Raw genomic sequence first — 18,724 nt, 5'->3', positions numbered from 1 at the left:
TACCATGGAAAGACTCTAAAGGTTTCAGAAGATTATGGAATTAAACACTTTTAGCCTGATTCTGCAGGGGACTGAGGCTCCCAACTTTGCTCAGGAGGTACTGGCAGTGTGTGCAGGTTGCGGGTGGAACTGGCAGAGTTGTGGGATCAGACACATCCCTTAAGAACAGGGGGAAAGGTGAACTCGGTACTTCCGTTATGAGGCATTTCAAGATACGAAGTCAAACTGAGAAAAGAGCAAAGGTAGAAATAGTTTTTAAGTAAAACAAGATTAACAGTCATTTCTGGACTAACCAGAAAACGTGTCAGTTCCATTTTGCTTGTTTGAATTGAGGATAAAAACCTCCAGACCTGGGGTACACTCACAAATATTTTGCTTCCATCACAGAAGGAGTGTTTAAAGCATCTGCAAAAAGTTTATTTCAGACCCTAGGATTCACTAAGACTTTATGATGCTAAGACTGAAGTAGAAGTTTTGTGTGGTCTGTCAAGGGAGTTGTGCTGGCTGTCAGTGTTGGATGAGCAACTGGAAATGATAATCCCACTGTCTGTATCTTCCTCTGACAGTAAGATACTGTGTGCTGCTCTCAGCATCACTGCCCTCACAGGAAAAATTAGTAATTAGCAATCTTGGAGGATATTTTCTTTTCATTTAACTTTGCAAAGTTCATTAAAATGTGTAGTTGCAGGATCTTCAGAATCTATTTCCTCACCAGCACAGGAAGAATGTTCATTGCTGCTTTCACTTGCTCACACCCCTGACAAAACTCTGTAGGTTCTTTGAAGGATGCAGGGTTTGAAACACCTGGGGTGGGACCTTTTCCACTTGGGACCCAGAAATGTGTACCAATGGTGTGTGGGTTTAACTCCTCAGATCCCAATGGGGACATGGATTGAGAGAGGAGTGTAGCCCCAGAACTCCCTCTTGTGCAGCATCTGACAGTGGGCTCAGCTTTGTGCACAGTTTAAATTGACACTGCTGTGTATTGAGACAGCTGACGTTAGCTGAGTTTCTCTGAGCAGGAAAATATTTTGAACTTAAATGAATATAAGTAATCTTGCATAGAGATTGCAGCTGAGGAAGCAAAACACATAAGTAGATTGATTAGAAAGAGGAAACAAAAATCACTTAATTTCAAACAGAACTGGTGCAGTGTAATACTGGTGCTCTGTATTTTGTTACTTCTAGCCATTACAGTCTGTTTATCCACATAAATGGGAAGAATCACAGGATGCTGTGAAGGACCCTGATTCCAGAGTCACTTAGTCAAGGTTTAGAAATTTTAGATCAAGCTTCAAAAGGTTCTGCTATACCCTGAAACCTCTCTGATAGTGGCAAATATCCAGACAGCCACTCACTTTTGTTGTAACTTGCTTTAATTATTGCCTCCTTAAGCCTCTCAGGGTAAGCAGTTTGCAGTTTTAGCATTTGGAATTTGATACTGAGTGATCTCAATAATTAATTTTAAATGCTTATACATGTTTTCAATTTGTTACTAGGTCCAGCATACTGCTGCAATTTTAGTACTGCTTAAATTAAGCGTCCCTTTTAAGCAAATCTACCTTAACTTAATAATAGTCAGTCTTAAAGTCTTATAAAATATAATCGGCTCCAGAAATGTGATCAAACTGAAGACAAACTAATTTTGACTGGTTATGTAAAATGCCCATAATCATCTGTTTGTATGATTTGATTCATGCCAGTGTTCTATTATAAGATGCGCATCTTTTTTCCCCGTTGGTTTGTTGACTGTAGCATGCAGTAATCCTCCAGAAGATCTCACTTAGAGGTGAGAACACATTCCTTTAGGAAAGTATCTCCCAGCAGAGCTGAAACTACTTGCTGTATGTAATTCTCTCCATCTGGACAGACTGAGTCTGTAGAGCAGAAGCATGAGTCACTGTAAAGTAGTTCAGAATGTCAAGTATTTTCTAGATTCACAGATTTTAAGCGTCTGCAGTGCCATTACCAATTACTGGGAGCATTTCAGGGTATGGAAGAAACCAGGAGGATTTCAAGCAGTAATCCTGGGCCCTGTTAAGAGCTTTTCTGCCCCCTAAATAACTACATGACAGGCAAGAAAGATGGGAAGAATAAGACAGAAATATTTCTTCACCACCAAAATTAGAGGCCTGCTAAATCAGGGCTCCAGAAACGAATGGAAAGCAATCCAAACAACAGGCAAAACTGTCCAGGATCAATAAAGCTGTTTGGAATGAAAATCCACTGAGGCCTCAGGCATTAGTCTATCAGCAGAATTATTAAAAGAAAGAACTCCCACTGAAGTGGATATTGGAAATTTTAACATTACAGTTTCACAACTACCCAACAAGGGACAGGCTGCAGTGTCTGCACTGGACAGCTGCTCATCACAGGAAAAAGAAAAGCTGTTATCTTCCAAAACATGGTGTTCCTAAGGAAATTATACAGGCCAGAGATGCCAATTTTGTAATGTTATTGGGAATGCATATTCCAGTTTGGGATTCACTCAGTCTACCAGCAGAGGAGGTTGCAGCCATCCCAGTCCCTATTTTAAACAAATGTTTGCATAAAGAAGAGTGGTCCCTCCCAGGACCCCTCAGCTGGGGTTACCTGAGCACTCTTTAGGAATTTGACCCACAAATAAAATCTAATCTTTTACAATTATCTTTTCAGTGCACTTGGCTGTGCACTACCCTCTTTCCCCTGCAGCTTTCCACAAGTTTGTGGATGTTTGTTGAGTGTGACCTAAATGCTTTTAACATTCCCGAGGCATTTTCCCACCTGGTTGCTGCTTTCTCCCATCCCACAGGGCACCATTAGAAGAAGCTGGTGGACAGCACCCACTCTGGATAAGTTTAGCATTTCATATGTAGCAAGTGTATTCTCTCCACCATTGTTTTCTTTCCCAACATATCTTAAGTGAGCCCTTTACTGTAAAGTTAAAAGAAAATTATCTTTTGGAGTATAAATGAAAACCCCTACCATTGTATTTCAGGACAATACAACTGAAAGCTGAGTACAAACCCCCCACATTTTGAAGATTTTGTTTAGAGCTCCCTAATTAAATAGTGATAAAGGATACGGAGAGATTGAAATGACACTTCATTTTCTTCTATTTCAACTCTTCCTGTTTTCTGAAGGTTGTTAACGTGACACCAAATGTAAAAAAAAAAAAAAAAGAAAACCCCAACTTCCTACTTCTAATCTGTTTCAAGTCTTTGTCCTCGTTTCTCTCTGCTTGCATCAAGTATTGACAGAAATGAGACTTTTTTGCTGAAAGGCCTGGATCAATCAAAGGTACGTGAACTAAAATTATATCCAGACTAAAGACTTAATTATTTCCAGACTTCCATTTCTGCTCCCTGGTATTTAAGGCAGGGATGACTAAAAGCTTTTTAAAAAGCTGTAAAAAGGTAAATAAAGCTTTAAAAAAGGTAAAGGTAAAGATTCCTGGTATAACTGAGTACACTGTGTATGTTCAGAATGTTGAAACTGCTTCTGTGGGGTTACAAAAATAAAGGAACTCTGTCATGTCTCCAGGTCATACCTGCAGACCAGGGTGGGGGATTGAGTAATTGAACTCTGAGTCTGCTTAGAGGCTGAAGCTCTGCTCAGTGCTTTGTAAAAAAATGATATGAAATTGCAGAAAATAAGTATTTACATGTTTAGTTATTAATTTGGTTAATAATGATGGGCAGTTGACAGAGCATTGCATGTGCCATGCAAAAGACAAAAATCTTTTGATTGTGTAGTCCAGAATTATTATAACAGTGCTGACAAAATGAAACAAAATTTTTTAAATGTTTTTGGAATTCGGGGAAAAGTCTACAAAAATAGAACTTACTGGATTTAAAATGAGTTTTTTAATCAACCTTCTGTATTAAAGTATTTTATAGTTATAAATTGACTAAGACAATTTCTGCTACAATGATATTTTATCTGAAATTGCTCCACTTTTCAGTGTTCCACAGACTTACCTATGGTGTGTACCTGAAGTTAGAATTTCAAACTAGGAAAAAATAATTATATTTAATGGAATTTTAGTGACCAGTTTTGATAGCTTAAAAACTCAATTTAGAAAATTTTGAGCTGGCCAAATCTTGCAATTTGGTTTTGTTTATTGGAAAATTATTCCTTATCTAATTAGGATCAAGTTCTTATGATGGTAGTTCAGTGCCACAAGTTACAAACAGCTGAGAACATGGGGTGGATGCTCACTAACAGAGCCCAGGGCATAACCAACAGAGGAAGTTCTACGTTAGGCAAGGACTACCCTGAATCAGCCTTGGGGCAGAATTAGTTTGAGATAAGCTATTTTTGTCAATGTACAAAGAAATACAGTGGCCTTTTTGGGTATATAAATAACAGATGTGAAAAGTCTGATGGTATTTGCCCCAGTAGAATATGAGTCACGGCAGTTTCACTCAGGAAAAAAGTACTTTTTCTTGCTGTGAAAAGTAGCAAACTAACACATCTCTATGTGTTATTACATTCTTAAAAGTGCATTAAATATCACCATTAGCTTACTTGTTGAGCTTTATTTAAAACTTTTCCTTTAAATTTTCTGTCACCACTTAGGTATTTTCTTTGTAGAGCATTACAGAACACTGAAATGAGTCTCAGACTTAGACTGTGTTGTGGGCCCCAGAAACTTAACAGCATTAAGTGAAATTACAGAGCCTCTGGTACTTGGGAACCACAGGATTCCTATGAAAAACATCTGTTTGTGGTGGCCTTGAAGGGCCCATCATCTGCATGGCTGGGAGGAAACCTGAGAGAGAAAGTTTGTGCCACTGGAGCAGGCTGGTGGGGGAAATGTAAAGTAAGTGGAAGTGTTTCCACACTTCTCTCTGGGGGAGGGAGGGGAGCAAAGACATAGTGACTTGTTCTGTCTGATGTGGTACTTGTTAGATGTTCCACCTACTGGGTATTTAGGCTTCACTCTTCTTCTTGGAGTCTGTTCTCTGCAGCATATTTTTTTCCCCTAAAGTTTGGCTTTTTTTAGTATTTTGGAAAAACCACTGCATATTTAGTTTGTATCATTTTCTCATGTCTTATCCCTTATTGTATGCTGCATTTAAATTTAGAAGTGACTGTATAATTTAAGAACCATCTCAAATGGACTTGAAATGTTGATAACATCACTTTGCAAATTAGAGAATTTCACTTCTATTCTGTAGGGGTAACCACACTGCACAATATGGATAATAACTTAATTTCTTTAACAAGCCATATTCTTTTAACGTTCTTTCATCATTATAGTCACTATCTAGAATAAAAAGCCACTTAAGTGATTTTTCCACATAGAAATGTCAGAAGTGTATAAGAAAAGTCCGTGCTTGATAACTGAGTTTAATTTATAACATTCATGAAGAAGAAAAAAAGGCAAAATCTGACATTTTGCTGTGCACAGATCAGTTCATTTTACATATTGTTTTCTTGGACTGAACCAGTAAAAATTTCAAGCCACATTTTGAAGCAATTCTTTGACTATTTCCCAGTAATGATAACCTATTAAAATGATCCAAGGAAGTTACACAAACACCACTAGAGATTATGCAGTAAAGCAACAAATTGCAGATTTCAAATTGAGCACTGATTATGTTATTCCAAATGGGTTTCTAATGTCTGTTTGCACAAGAACAACCCATTATTCATAGCAGCCAGTGCATCCAGTGAGCATAGCTGAGCAAGAATCAAATAAACATTCACGGATCACCTGAATTTCACCCAAACTGTAATTACAATGCCCCTAACTTTTCCAAAGAAAATTTTCAACTTGCTTATTTTGATAGTTTCCTCCTTTGTTTCTAAGAAAGAAAAAAAGACAATACAAATTTTTGCTGAAATAAGAAGAAGTTTGGACCAATCCTGCATATATTAGGATAGGTTTCAAAATAATAGGTTCACTTTTTTCAAAAATTGTGTCTAGATGTTTTCATCTGGCATTGAAAGCATCTAAAAACAAGCAGTACACCATATCTCCATTAATTATACCAATTTAATTTGGTCTACACAAAAGCCAGCTTTAGTTTCTCACACTATTTTCCTATGATACCATCTTTTCTACTTTGCACAAATTTACGCAAATCTGACTTGTAAAACAGGACACGAGTTCCATTTTGTTCACATATTTTCATTTTACACCACTTGTTCCAATGTGTTTGGCCTTAGTTCCCTTAAATTGGGTAAGCACAGATAATATGCAGGCATGTTTAATGTCCTGTGTTTGGAACCGGTTGCCCAAAGAAACCGTGCAGTTTTTATGCCCAGAGGTTTTCAAAACCAGACGGGTAACACCTTGACAGCCTCATCTGACCTTGGTGCTGATTCTGCTGTGAGCAGATGTTTGGACTAGAGATGTCCTGAGGTTCCCTTTAACCTCAGCTGTTCTGTGTTCCTGCATTAAAAATTATTAATACTAATGACATTTAAAAACACAATATAAATATGTAATGGAAATATAGTTCCAGAAAATTAAAACTGTATTATTTCTGGTGTGCTTAGAGCCTCCATTTGCAAATCTGAAACTCTCTGGGTACTTGGTATAGGTTGTAAGAGTGGTTTTAAGTTCAGTGTTCTTTACATCGCACTGAACTGTAGCTCCTAGAGGAGAAATGAAAGTTGAATCAATTTAATTGGGAAAGGAAGTAATGATTGTATAATACCAGCATGTAAGATTTGTGATTTGCAGTGTGTGTTATTTGCTGCCTGCAGACCGCTCTCGTTGTGTCCCCTCCCGGCAGGTCCATGAGCACGCGGCAGCCGCCCCTGGCATGGAGGCCCAGCGCCCGGCAGATCCCGGCCCGGGCCCTGCCCCGCGGGGCTCCTCGGAGCCTACCCGGGGCCCGGCCCTGCCCCAGCCCCTGTACCTCAAAGCCCTGACGATCCCGCTGTTCCAGCCCGTCCAGCCAGGCTGTTTCCAGCCGCACGGGCCCTTGGTGACCAGCAGGAGCTGTGTCCACCTCGACGGCAGCAACATTCCCCTCATCCTCAACCCGCTGCTTCCCCCGGAAGGCACGGAGCAGCCTCAGCCGCTTTTCCAGAAACAGCTTGGGCAAAGTCTAACGCTCAGCATAGTCAGCACTCTACCGGTTTTATCATCGCCGAGTTCTTGTGTAAATGCATCTCTTGGAAACCTGGGAAAATCAAAAAAATCTGGGAAATACATCTGCAAACACTGTGGACGAGATTGTTTGAAGCCAAGTGTCCTTGAGAAACACATTCGCTCTCACACGGGGGAGAGGCCCTTTCCGTGCACCACTTGTGGCATTGCATTTAAAACTCAGAGCAACTTGTATAAACACAGGAGAACTCAAACACACGTCAACAACACCAGGCTGCCCTCAGACTCTGACATCAGTGGGGGACCAGAACAAAATGAGAGATCAGCAGAGAGCACCACCTCTCCCCAAGGCAGCAAAGTCTTGAGTAGCACCAGTGAAGACCAGGGGATACACATCAGACAACCCAGTTCAGAGACCAGTGCAGCAACAGACACCAAGAAACCTCATGAGCTCTCCCTGCCAGCAACAAGCTCTTCATCAGCTGCTTCAGAAAATCAAGAAACAATAAATCAGTCCTCCCATTCAAAGGCTAATCAGGGGGATCCTGAAAGAGAACCTCAAAGTTTATCATCTCCAGGAGCTTTGCCAAATGGTCCGTGTCTGAGAAAGAAGATGCAGGAGCAAAGATCTCCGACTGCCAATAAGCACATTCAGCTGCAAAGGCAGCAGGCAACCTCTTCAGAGAAGCAGTGGGATTACAAACCCTTGGACTGCAAGCTGAAGAAATGTGAGAGCACCGACTCGGGGTATCTGTCACGCTCCGACAGCACAGAACAGCAGATGACATCTTCCAGCCCCTTGCACAGTCTCTACGAGCACAGCACGGAACTGGAAAATGAAACTGCCTTCAGCAGCCCAAGGTGTGCCTCTGGAAGCACTGCAAAGCCAGAGGCCGCTGACAAAGCTACAGCCTCGATGCTAGAGAAAAAGAGGCTGGAAGAACACATTTCAAAGCTTATTTCGCACAACAAAAGTGTGGTGGATGACACCCAGTTAGACAATGTCAGGCCCAGAAAAACTGTCCTTTCTAAACAGGGAAGCATTGACCTGCCAATGCCTTACACGTACAAAGACTCTTTCCATTTTGATATCAGAACTTGTGATGTAAATAGGAAAAAGAATCTTTGTTCAGCAAAATCTACCTTTGCACCCCTGGAGAAATGCAAGCCAATGTTTTTCCATTCAGTTCCCACCCAGTTCTCCACAACAATCGACACTGTGCCTGTTACTCGGAGCAACTCCTTGCCTGTTGTGGAGGGAGCGAGGATGGTATGTGACAAACCAGGTTGCTCAAAACCACTTTCTCTTACTAAGCAGTCTGTAAACACAGGCACTGCTGGTTTGCTGCCTAGCAACGATCTCGCTGCAAGTTCAGTGGATTTCCCTAATAGCCATCCCCGAGCTCTAGTCAGACAAACAGCAGTGGATGATTTGCCCCTAAGTAATGTGGCTGATCATCCTTCTCTGTCAGAGGAGCTGAAAGGGACTAAAAAGCTTGGGGCCGGAGAAGTAATCAGTGCTAAAAATAAGAAACACAATCAAAGGAAGTTGAAGATGTTCTCTCAAGAAAAATGGCAAATGTATGGAGATGAAACATTTAAGAAAATCTACCAAAAAATGAAAAGCAGTCAAAATGCCAAGAAAATTAAACAAAGAGAGAATAAGATTACAGACATTTCAAAGCTGACTCCTAATTCAAGGGAATCAGCTGGCAGCACTGAAATAACTAAGGAAAGAGATGGCAGCTCTGCAATTGACAGTCCTTCCTCCCTTGTGACAGCAGCTTCAACCATGGGTAAATCAGGAACCTCTGCTGCTGGTAATCGTGTTCTGGAGAATGTGTCCTCGGAGGAAACTGCAGACAGAGTGTCCAACCTAATGGAGACATCACATTCCATGACTGCCGGAGCTGTAACCAGCCAAACTTCCCGAGAGCTCAGTGGCAGTGACACGGAGAAACGCACAGCTGGCAGCAGCACACTGCTGGCTCCAAGCAGTGGTGAGCTCAGGCTACAAAATCCTGAGAGTCAGCTGAGCAGCCATGGGAGGAATGATGACTGCCTGCCAGTACAGAGTAGCAACCGGGAGAAACCAAGCCCTGGGAAAGAATCCAGTGCATTTGAATTAGATTGTAAAAGCACTTTACACAATTATGGGAACCATCGCGGGACTAAGGAAAGTGGCCAGCATGGCCTGACGCCCCCGTGGGTCCACTGCAACAACAGAGAAACTGCAGGGAAATCCCAGACTTTGCCATCAGAAAGGAAGAAGCTGAAATTCGAAGTGGAGAAGAGACAAAATGTGATTTCAGTGTCCTGCCCTAGTCCCAGCAGTGAAACCAAGGCAGTAAGTGAAGCAGAGAGAGGCCATTGCCCTGGCACCCAGTGTCTCCCCACAGCTCCAGTGAAATTCTCCAGTAAAGCAGAGGAGCAAAAATCAAGCACAGGGATTAATGGAGCCACTGAGGATGTGGAATATAGGAAAACAATCAAACTTCCCACACAAGCTCTGAATTACAGTGACATTAACCTTTCACACACTGCAGGTATCTCAAAAGCTTCACTGGTGGGATTTTTAGGGTCTGAATTAAGGGGAAGTGATTCTAACTCTTTTGCTTTGCACAATGTAACACATGGAGAAGATAAAACACATCTTGTAAGAACAGGAGCAAAAGTGCCACTTCCCAATGACTATGCTGTGGATGTATCTTCTAAAAGCCATGATCCACAATCTGATCATTTAAGTTCAGTCCCACAACAAAATGCCTTCTCTCCAAAATATATCCTTCAATTGCCACAGGACAAGAGAGCTTCAGATCTGTCACCTTTGCTTCGATCTGAACAAGAGATGACACCTGGCACACCTGTGACAGACACCTTAACCCCACCCTGCTCTTCCAGCAGCACATTCCTCCATTCTCATTCCAGTGATGTGGTTTGGTCTCCTTTAAAATCTGAAGTGAGACAAAAGGCTGGCAAAGGAGAAATTCAATGGAATCTTCACACAAACTGGAAACCTTCAGGATTCTGTTCACCAGTCAACTCAGAAACCACAAATATCTTAACCATAGCAGAGAATACCTTTCATAACCAAAACTTCAAGCAGCAGGATATTGCAAGAAAGGATTGGAAAAACAAACAGAACAAAAATAAATTAAATTATCAACGACAAACAGAAGAGAAGTGGATGAGTAAAAGTACGTGCTCTACACAGACTCCGAAGAAGAAAATCTGCTTTACTTCTGTGTATACAAGTGGCTTTTTCATATCTGCTGACATCAAAGATGAGAGGAAGGCTTTACATCACCTTTGCTCGGGAAGTGACTCTTTGATAAAGACATCAGTTTCCAGCAAGAGTGCAGAGCCAGCAATCCTGGGATGGGACAGAGTGGGAAGTCCACACGTCCTTAAGGACACCCCACTTCCACTGCAGGATCTGCAGCATTCCCAGAGCTCAAGAGACAACCCCACTTATTTTTGCCATTCTTTTGGCACTTTCTACTGCCACGCTCTCAACACTCACTGCAAAGGATTCCCAGTGCTGGCCCACAATAACAGGACCAGCTACTCTGGCATTTCTCCAGTATCAGGCTCCAAGAGCACCTTCCCATCCCTCAGTGCCGAGCCCCGGCTGACCTGGTGCTGTCTGAGCAGGAGCCTCCCCCTGCCCTCGGAGCAGAGTGGGAATGCAGCCTCTGCCCACCCCTCCATGCACACCTGGGACAAGGAACCCAGCAGGGAATGCACCCTGTCGAAATACGACATCTCCATTTTCAAAATGAGAAATATTAGCAAGACTGTGGCATATGGCTTAACAAACACAAGCTTAAAAACATTGGTTTCATCCTTTTCTAAAGGACACCAGATGCAGCAGGTAATATTAATAATCCTGTTTGCTGTCTCAAGAGGGTGTTATTGGCTGACAGCCCACCTCCACCCTCTTATTAGAAAAATGAAATAATTATCAGAAGTGTATTTATGGACATTTTCAGGCAGTTGCTGATACAGAATTTACAATTTATGTTTTTTTTAAGATAAGTCTTATGTTCATTTGATGCATCAGAAAGATATACTTCTGTGTGAATATTTAAGTTTCTTTCACTTGACCATTTCAGAATGCTTATAGTGAGAAGAGTTCTATTTCTTGACTTTTCCCCCTTCATGGGGTTTTTAAATATTTTTTCTCCAATAGCATCTGTATTTCATTGTTTTCAGTCTAAATGAATATTTGACTTAAAGTAGGACTTAAATACAGAGTTGTGCTACTTAACTCCTATGCTGTTCACTGCTATTTTAAAAGTGCACAGATTTCCAACTTCTCAGTCAATGTAATTCATAGTTTTCATGTACTTAATTTTTTTCCAATATTCTCAACAGTTAAGCTCAGAAGTTCCTGGTGGTTCTTTCAAAAATATTTCAGAGCAAAAGAAGAAAACAGTAGTTTGCAAAAAGGAAAAACTCTCAACAGCTAAACTCAAGAGAAGCCACAAACAGAAAAGGATTAAAGTCACCCCTAAATGGTAAGGAGTATGGCTTTCAGGTTCACTAGATACAGACATAATTTTGTTGTAATGCGTGTAAAGACTCCACAGAAAATAAAAAAGTCATGTCCAAAATGCAACCATGTCAAAACTGGGGGAGAAAAAAGAGAAATCTCTCAGAAAGAGCTATTGTTATACCACAGCAGGGCCCCAAAGGTAAACTGTAAAAATATCAATGTGTTGTTTACTATTAGGAACAGACTTTTCTAAGCAAACAGGACATATTCCACAGAACGATGATGCCTGGTCAGTTGACTCTTTCTATGATTTAGAAATTGCTGTTATCTGTCAGAATCGTCAGCATTTACTTTTTCTGAAGGGAACCAAAATGCTTCTGTCTTTAATACTGTCACAGGTCAGAGCAGTGTGCGAGGCCCTTTGTCCTCGGAAGATCCATATCCTGAACTGGTATTCACCAGAGAAGTCAGAAGAATAAATATCAAGTTTAACACAAACTAACAGAACCATCTGTAGTTCAAAGGATCATTTGGTTTAAATAAAAAAGCAGGAAGAATTTGAGCATTAAACTATCAAGGGCACATTGTCTCAATCAGCACAGCTCCCCCCCTTTCAATGGGAATTCATATCAATGGAACATTTCCCCTCTAATCTTTCAGGAGTGTGGGGCAGCAGGATGTCTGATGAATTGCTTCAGTAAGGAACACATATTGTGTGCATACATCCCTCTTTATTTCATGAGCAAAATCAGATGAGAGTGACTCCCTAGAGGACAAATCAGTGGCAGTAATTTAATCACCGTGTCTAGTTCAGCAAACAGCACTGCAGTTTTGCAGGGTCACAAGAACAGAAATAGAAGACTCAGGTCTGTGTCACCCAGCTGAGTGATATTCTTCTAGGACTTTTTTCTGGTTTGATTTTCAGGTGGTGTTCTGTTGTGGGTTTTTTTCCCCTGCTGGTCTAGGAATTTGTTTATATCAAATTTATTTGTATCCAGTGAGTGCAGGGATTTAATTAAGCAGAGTGTCCTGAAAGCTCAGGTCATGCCTATTAGTAGGTAACTGGCCCAAGTGGTAACCACCAAATGTAATTTAATTTTCTAATACACCAAACACCTGAATAAGTGCATCCTTTTAGATTTACATCATGCTCTTTGGAAAGTGACAGTCTGTTGATTTAGGGATGGGACTTTAGTGTCACTCATTCAGAGTTACTAAAAGATGGAGACAGTGTAAAAAATAAAGCAGAGCTGGATTATTTAATGTGGGTCTGCTAAATAACCAAAATCCTTATGTTGTCCCTTAGTGATGATGAACAGGTAGCACTCAAGAAGTGAAAAGGAGAAAACCCAACAGCCACAGAGCCTCAGGTGATTCCTGTCTGGTTCAAATCTTTGTGAAATATATTGTTTTAAAATTCCAGATATAAGAAAAAGGATCTGATATTCCTTAATAATTTTCTCTTAGAAAATCAATTTACTGAATCCTATGGAGAAAAAAAAAAGATAATAAAGTAGTCATGTGTCTCTTGCCTAAAATCCAGATTTTTTTTTGAGTGGACATAAACAAGCATCTCCTTCCCAGTAATAAATTGCTGTTAGACTTTAATGCCCCTGATGAGGTGGTGTTATTCTCCTCTGTCTGCTCTTACATCTCCCATATTTGTTTATCCCCTCAATGCCCCTGGCACTGCAGGTACAGAGGGAGGCACATCCATGGATTTGCTCAGCTGAAAATGAACCGGCTGAGGAAGAGGCCCTGTTTTCCCAACAGAGCTCTGGATGCTTTGAGAAAGGGCTGCTCATCCCAACCCTCCAGATTTAACAAGCATAAGAAGTGCCATCCTCCTCAATCCAAGATGCAAGGTAAGTATTTGGAATATTTGTGTGAAAATTAATGTTATTTCAGTGATATGATGAGAAATGTAGCAAGTTCGAGCATGTGAGGTGATAAAAATCAAAGTAAAAGTTTATCCAACGTCTTTTCAATAGAAAATTATCTACAACTGCAGAAAGACACATCATATTCCACCTCAGACAAACAACTTTGCAGAAGGAAAAAAGAAGCAAAAAATAACTCAGGAATATCTTCCCATACTGAAAATCTAAACCAGGTTAAACAAAAAGACAAAATGGATAAAAAAGTAGGTATTGTACCTTAATTCTTGTATTATTTTTTATTAACAGAAAAAAGAATTGTTATTTAAAACCTGAACTATTTCAGCTGTTTTAAAGTTGAAGTTGAACCTATTTTGTATCACAGATTTTGGTTAAAATAATTTACAATGTGTTAAAGGTATTTTTGAGGGTTAAAATATAATGAAAACTTACTAATGTTAGAATTTGCTAAAACAACAATTAAACTTGCATCAATTGGATAAAATTGCTCCAGACTGAAAACTTTATGTGTAAAATTTTTCCCCTCCTAATTCCTACAGGACATTTCTGGGCAAATCAGGGAACACCCAAGAACAAACGCCTCTCTCCAGAACATTACAGCTCCTCTGGGAATAGCTGTGACAGCTCATTCCTTTTCCTCCACAGCTGACACATCCCTGCAGGAATTCAGCAGGGACGTGGCCATTTGCTGCTGGGTGACACAGCCCCTCGTGCTCCAGCCATCCCTGCCTGGGGAATCCCAGCCAAGCCTTCGCAGTGACCCCGTGGCAGCTTCCTTTGGGTCTTGCCCTGAATTTACAAACACAGGCTCAGGTGACCAACCTGACAGCACAAACCCAGAGGCTGCTGCTCCTCTTTCCTTACATCCAGGAGCAAGCCAGGAAAACGTTCTGAGGGTAGAGTCAGAGAGCCAAATATTTGGAATATCAGACCTGGTGATCCAGGCCTCTGGAAGGGGGAATCCTCCAAGTGAAGAAAACACACATTCACCTCCCACAGAAAATTCAGCTCCCAGCTCCCAGCCAGGATGTTCACATTTGTTTGGATCACAAGCAGAGTCTGTTCCTGAGACAGTCACGAGGGCTCAGTTACCCAGCAGGGAACACTCACAGAGGGCAGACTTATCTCAGCACCTCCTGGAGCTGCACGGAAGCGCAGACAGGAACAGATCCCACCTGCAGCCCAATCCCTATGGAAGGCCACATGGAACAGCTACTTCTACCTTTAAAAATTCTCCAGTTACTCTCAGATCCCCTGAGTTCAAGAGTTATTCTGCAACACCCCCCAAGACATACAAAAAGAGAGGTTTAGAGATGATGAGGAAACAAACACGGGTGGAATATGATGACACGAGCAGTGATGATGAGGACAGGCTGGTTATAGAAATATAGCAGCAGGCTGCTGCCAGGGCTTGTCTGCCAGCCTGTTACAGCAGGAAATGCCAGGGATCTTTGATCCATAGCTCTGAAACGCATTAACATCAGCAAAGCCATTCCTCTGTGCCAGAGGCAACACCGTCTTTGGAAGAGCCCTTCCTTTCAAGGACTCAACCTTTTTTTGAAAATGCTCATTTGAGGCTGGCATGGCACATTTAAATGCAAGAGGCAACCCTGTGTTCCTGACAGGTTTCCAGCATTGTTGATGTTCCTGCCAGTCTCAGAATTCCCTCAAGTGCTGGCTGCCTATGGGTGTGTTACTCCAAGCCTGCAGTGGATTGGGTTACTTCAACAATCCAACTGCAGCAGCTTCCTCAGTTCCTCAGCTGCTGGAAGGGTACAGATGTGCTCTCCTCTCTATATTCCTGTTTCTTCTAGTCACTGCCTCTGTACTGGGAGTGACACACTGGCATTAAGGGGAAGATCTGTTCCCTAAGGATCTGTGATATTGGAAGAGTCTGGAAAAATGCTGGTCTTTTTCCATGTTGCACAAATGTCAGTGCTTCTGTGTGAGAAATTACACAAGCATGCCTTGCTTTGTGTTTTGTGCCTTTTATGCCAAGATCTACTCAAATATTCTTGATTTCTAGGTGGAGAATATGGGTGTTAACTATTGGTATTTCCTTGTGGTAAAATTTCTGACAAGGATTCTCTCATTATATTTGTCACATTGTGCTCCAACTGATGTCATCTGGAATGTTTAATTTTTTTTGTAATTTTAACTGCAATGATGTCATTTTAAGGAGGGTAAAGAAGCTATATGGCATAGATTGTTTTCTTTTTTTAACAAGTTTTGTGCTACAAACCCTAAAATTTACTGGTTTCTATGTGAATAAATAATTAGATATTTCAATTTGACCAAGTGTGTTCACTTGCTTGATTAAACTGATAAGCACTAAAACCATTCCACTTCCACATTATAGTAAAATTCTGTACTTAAACTTCTACTATTCTTGTATTCTGACTCACACATAGGGATTAATTAAATGGGATATTCGGAGTTGCTTTTTAGTCATGCTTGGGTAAAAGATTAAACAGATCATAGAAAGAAATCTAGTACAAATTAACTGAAGAAAATAAATGTGTATATGTAAAAAAATGCCCAAACAACTCAGAGGGATAAACCACGTGCCAAGTCCTGTGCAATTATTGTATATTTGAATGTCCTACAAATGTGACAAGGCTTGAGGTTGTCAAAACAGAGCTACACATTTATCCTTTATCTTTCTCTGTTCAGTATTTGTGCTCCCAGACAATCTGGTGGGTATTGGGGTGAATCTCAGGTGTAATGAATTCATATAATGTGAATTCAGAGAAGTACACAAATTGAATTTGTGAAGAAAAGAGGAATATTGAACCATTCAATTCAAAGTTCTGGAGCTTTTTTTTCTGATGGAATCACTCAAAGCTACAGCTGGATTATGAATTTGTAGAAAAAGCAGGAGGAGAAGAAACACAAAGCTTATAGAGATCCCCAGATCGGTGTTCCCAGCAGTGCTGTTGGCCAAGCACCTTTAGAAAGCACAGTACAAAAATTATTGCACCAAACCCCACCAGCACCTCCACAGCAGCAATTTTCACCTCATGCTTGTGCAAGAGCTAGTTATTATAATACATTATAATACATGTAAAGAATAGTCTATATAAAGTTTTTCTGCATAATGTTTGTGGCTAAATGATGTATTTTAAAGTAGAATTTCTAGATCAGTAATTTAGAAATATTCTAATGACAGGCTCAGAAGTGCTGTGCAAAGAAACTTTTATCCTGCATAGATTTTACAGCATGAAGTACAGGTAATCCTTAACATTTTAGCTCCTTACCCTGTGAAACAATTTGACCTAACATTAGTCCTTTAAAAGTGCAAATAAGATCCATGGTGGCATTTTAACAGGATCACTGCAGAAGGCAGCGACTCCAGCACAAATCCTTTTAGCCATAACAGCCCTTGGAGGAGCCAGGTCTGAGCCATGTACACCAGTGTGTGAGGTCCACGTTAGGAAACTCAGGGAGTTTGCACATCCAAATCCATCTGGCTGTATGGAAAACTGTATTCCAGCTTTCCAGAACACATTGTACTCACAAAAAAGACTTAACAGGCAAACTCTTCTCTATGTTTTATGCAGCACAAGAATCAGCCACTGATGCGTTTAATTCACTCCCAAGTAGCTGAACATAAAAACCACAGGAGGGCACCAGGCACAGAGGGAAAAATCTGTTTCCTTCTCCTCCAAAGCCAGCAGCAGTTGTGATGGATCATCTCTTTGCTATAAGCAAAACTGAAATTCCTTTGCACATGAATGCACCTCATCAACTTTATCCTGTTTCAGTGAAGGAAGCGAATTAATAAGGAATGCTGATTACTAATAAAGTCTATATTCAACACCTACATCTACACAGATGCAAATAAGTGGATGTCTCAGATTTTGCCTCTTTAACTGGGAACACATTTTTTCTTATTGTTTTAGACTTTTCTAGTAGATCTCATTAAATATTGGTACTTCACTGATCTGCCTGGCAAACCCCAATTCTTACACAGAGGTGGGTGAGAGGGATGTGAACCAACCAGAGCAAGCCTGAGATCCCTGGCAAATACAAGATACTCCTTGAATAAAAGTTCTGGCTTGGAGCTGCTGGAATTGGCTCTGTAGGGGGAAACTTCCAGCAGCTTTTCACAGAAGCCACCCCTGCAGCCCCCCACTACCAAAACCTTGCCACACAAACCCAATGCAGCATCATGACATATAGGGCTGGAACAGACTTTCTTTCCAGTCCTATTTTTACCTATAAAATCTTGTTTGTCAACATCTTCCCCAAAACACAATTCCTAATATATTTAGTGCTTCAGTGTATGCCCTGCTGACACACACAGGGAGTGTTACCTAAAAACATACCTAAACCTCCCTAGGTTTTATTTCCACAACCAAATTAATTCCCATTCATCAGTGTTTATATTGTAATAATTTTTCCTGTAGTTAAGTAGCTTTGTTAAGCCATTAATTTTACCTTAAGAATTTGTGTGGAGTTATGGCCACAGATTAAGGCTTCTGGCTTGTATTTTTCATTTACTATCAGCATTCCATGAGTCACATGGATGAAAGGGTCAATAGTGGTTCTTTTTTTTTTAGACTTTAAAATACTTTGAGATTTTAACAGTTGATTTAAAGTGTCTTGGTGGAACTAGATAAATGTCACGTAGAAGTACTTAGAGGCTGTGTCTTCCAGGGAGCTGTGATGTTACCATAGTTTGGTTATAAGCCATCCTCTTATGTACTCAAACATAAAAAAGGGGTTTTCTTCCTCACAGTCAAAGCACCTATTGACTACTCATGACAACTGCCTGAATATGTTCTGCATTTATGTAATGCTTGAGGTTTAGAGGGGCAAGAGCCAGTTAAACAAGGGATGAACTCACCTGAACAAATTGGTGGGTGCTTTGCAAAGTAGTCAGAGAATTCTTGTGCCATGGGTGTATAGACTATTTTAGCTTTAAAACTCATAAAAGTCTCATTACCAGTCCCTAATTATTGTCACAGTTCAAAATCCAATGCTAAACAAGGTGATTTTCATAGAATCAATTCATTAATCCATAATCCATTTTCTTAAGCATCACAAGGATTGCTGCATGTTTTTCATTCACTGATTGACAAAACAAGCAGCGCTGAGTACAACACCAGGAGCATGTTCTTAATCCAGCCAGGACTGGAAGTGTTTCAGAGTGAGCTAGTTGGGATACATTAGACTCTGATTCTTTTCAAAGATTCTTATGCCATTAACAAAAGGAGGGATTGGATAAGAGCCATGGGAGCTGTTTCATAACCTCCTGTGGTCTTGTTTTCCAGTTGA

The 18,724-nt window shown here is 40.7% G+C and overlaps 1 protein-coding gene across 1 annotated transcript; it reads left to right on the top strand.

Annotated features, from left to right (window-relative positions):
• The first annotated feature begins 3,196 nt into the window (after window positions 1–3,196).
• Window positions 3,197–15,738, top strand: ZNF831 (zinc finger protein 831). Its single transcript, XM_088064735.1, has 6 exons — window positions 3,197–3,279; window positions 6,729–10,922; window positions 11,426–11,568; window positions 13,242–13,411; window positions 13,538–13,689; window positions 13,984–15,738. Exons 2-6 carry the CDS (start codon window positions 6,759–6,761, stop codon window positions 14,833–14,835), a joined length of 5,481 nt encoding a protein of 1,826 aa, XP_087920861.1. The 5' UTR covers window positions 3,197–3,279; window positions 6,729–6,758; the 3' UTR covers window positions 14,836–15,738.
• The last annotated feature ends 2,986 nt before the right edge of the window (window positions 15,739–18,724 follow it).

Source organism: Pseudopodoces humilis, chromosome 19 (assembly GCF_049639895.1).
Source record: "Pseudopodoces humilis isolate 2021_Gansu_Grassland_sample_001 chromosome 19, ASM4963989v1, whole genome shotgun sequence".
Lineage (NCBI taxonomy): Eukaryota > Metazoa > Chordata > Aves > Passeriformes > Paridae > Pseudopodoces > Pseudopodoces humilis.
Note: the sequence above shows the minus strand (reverse complement) of the source record. Positions and strands in the feature narration are given on the sequence as shown.

Bases quoted from the DNA above. Each gene is read 5' to 3' on its own strand.
- ZNF831 (XM_088064735.1), top strand. From the start codon at position 6,759: ATGGAGGCCCAGCGCCCGGCAGATCCCGGCCCGGGCCCTGCCCCGCGG. The intron at 10,923-11,425 runs GTAATATTAATA...TATTCTCAACAG, and splicing joins AAGGACACCAGATGCAGCAG to TTAAGCTCAGAAGTTCCTGG. The intron at 13,412-13,537 runs GTAAGTATTTGG...TCTTTTCAATAG, and splicing joins TCCTCAATCCAAGATGCAAG to AAAATTATCTACAACTGCAG.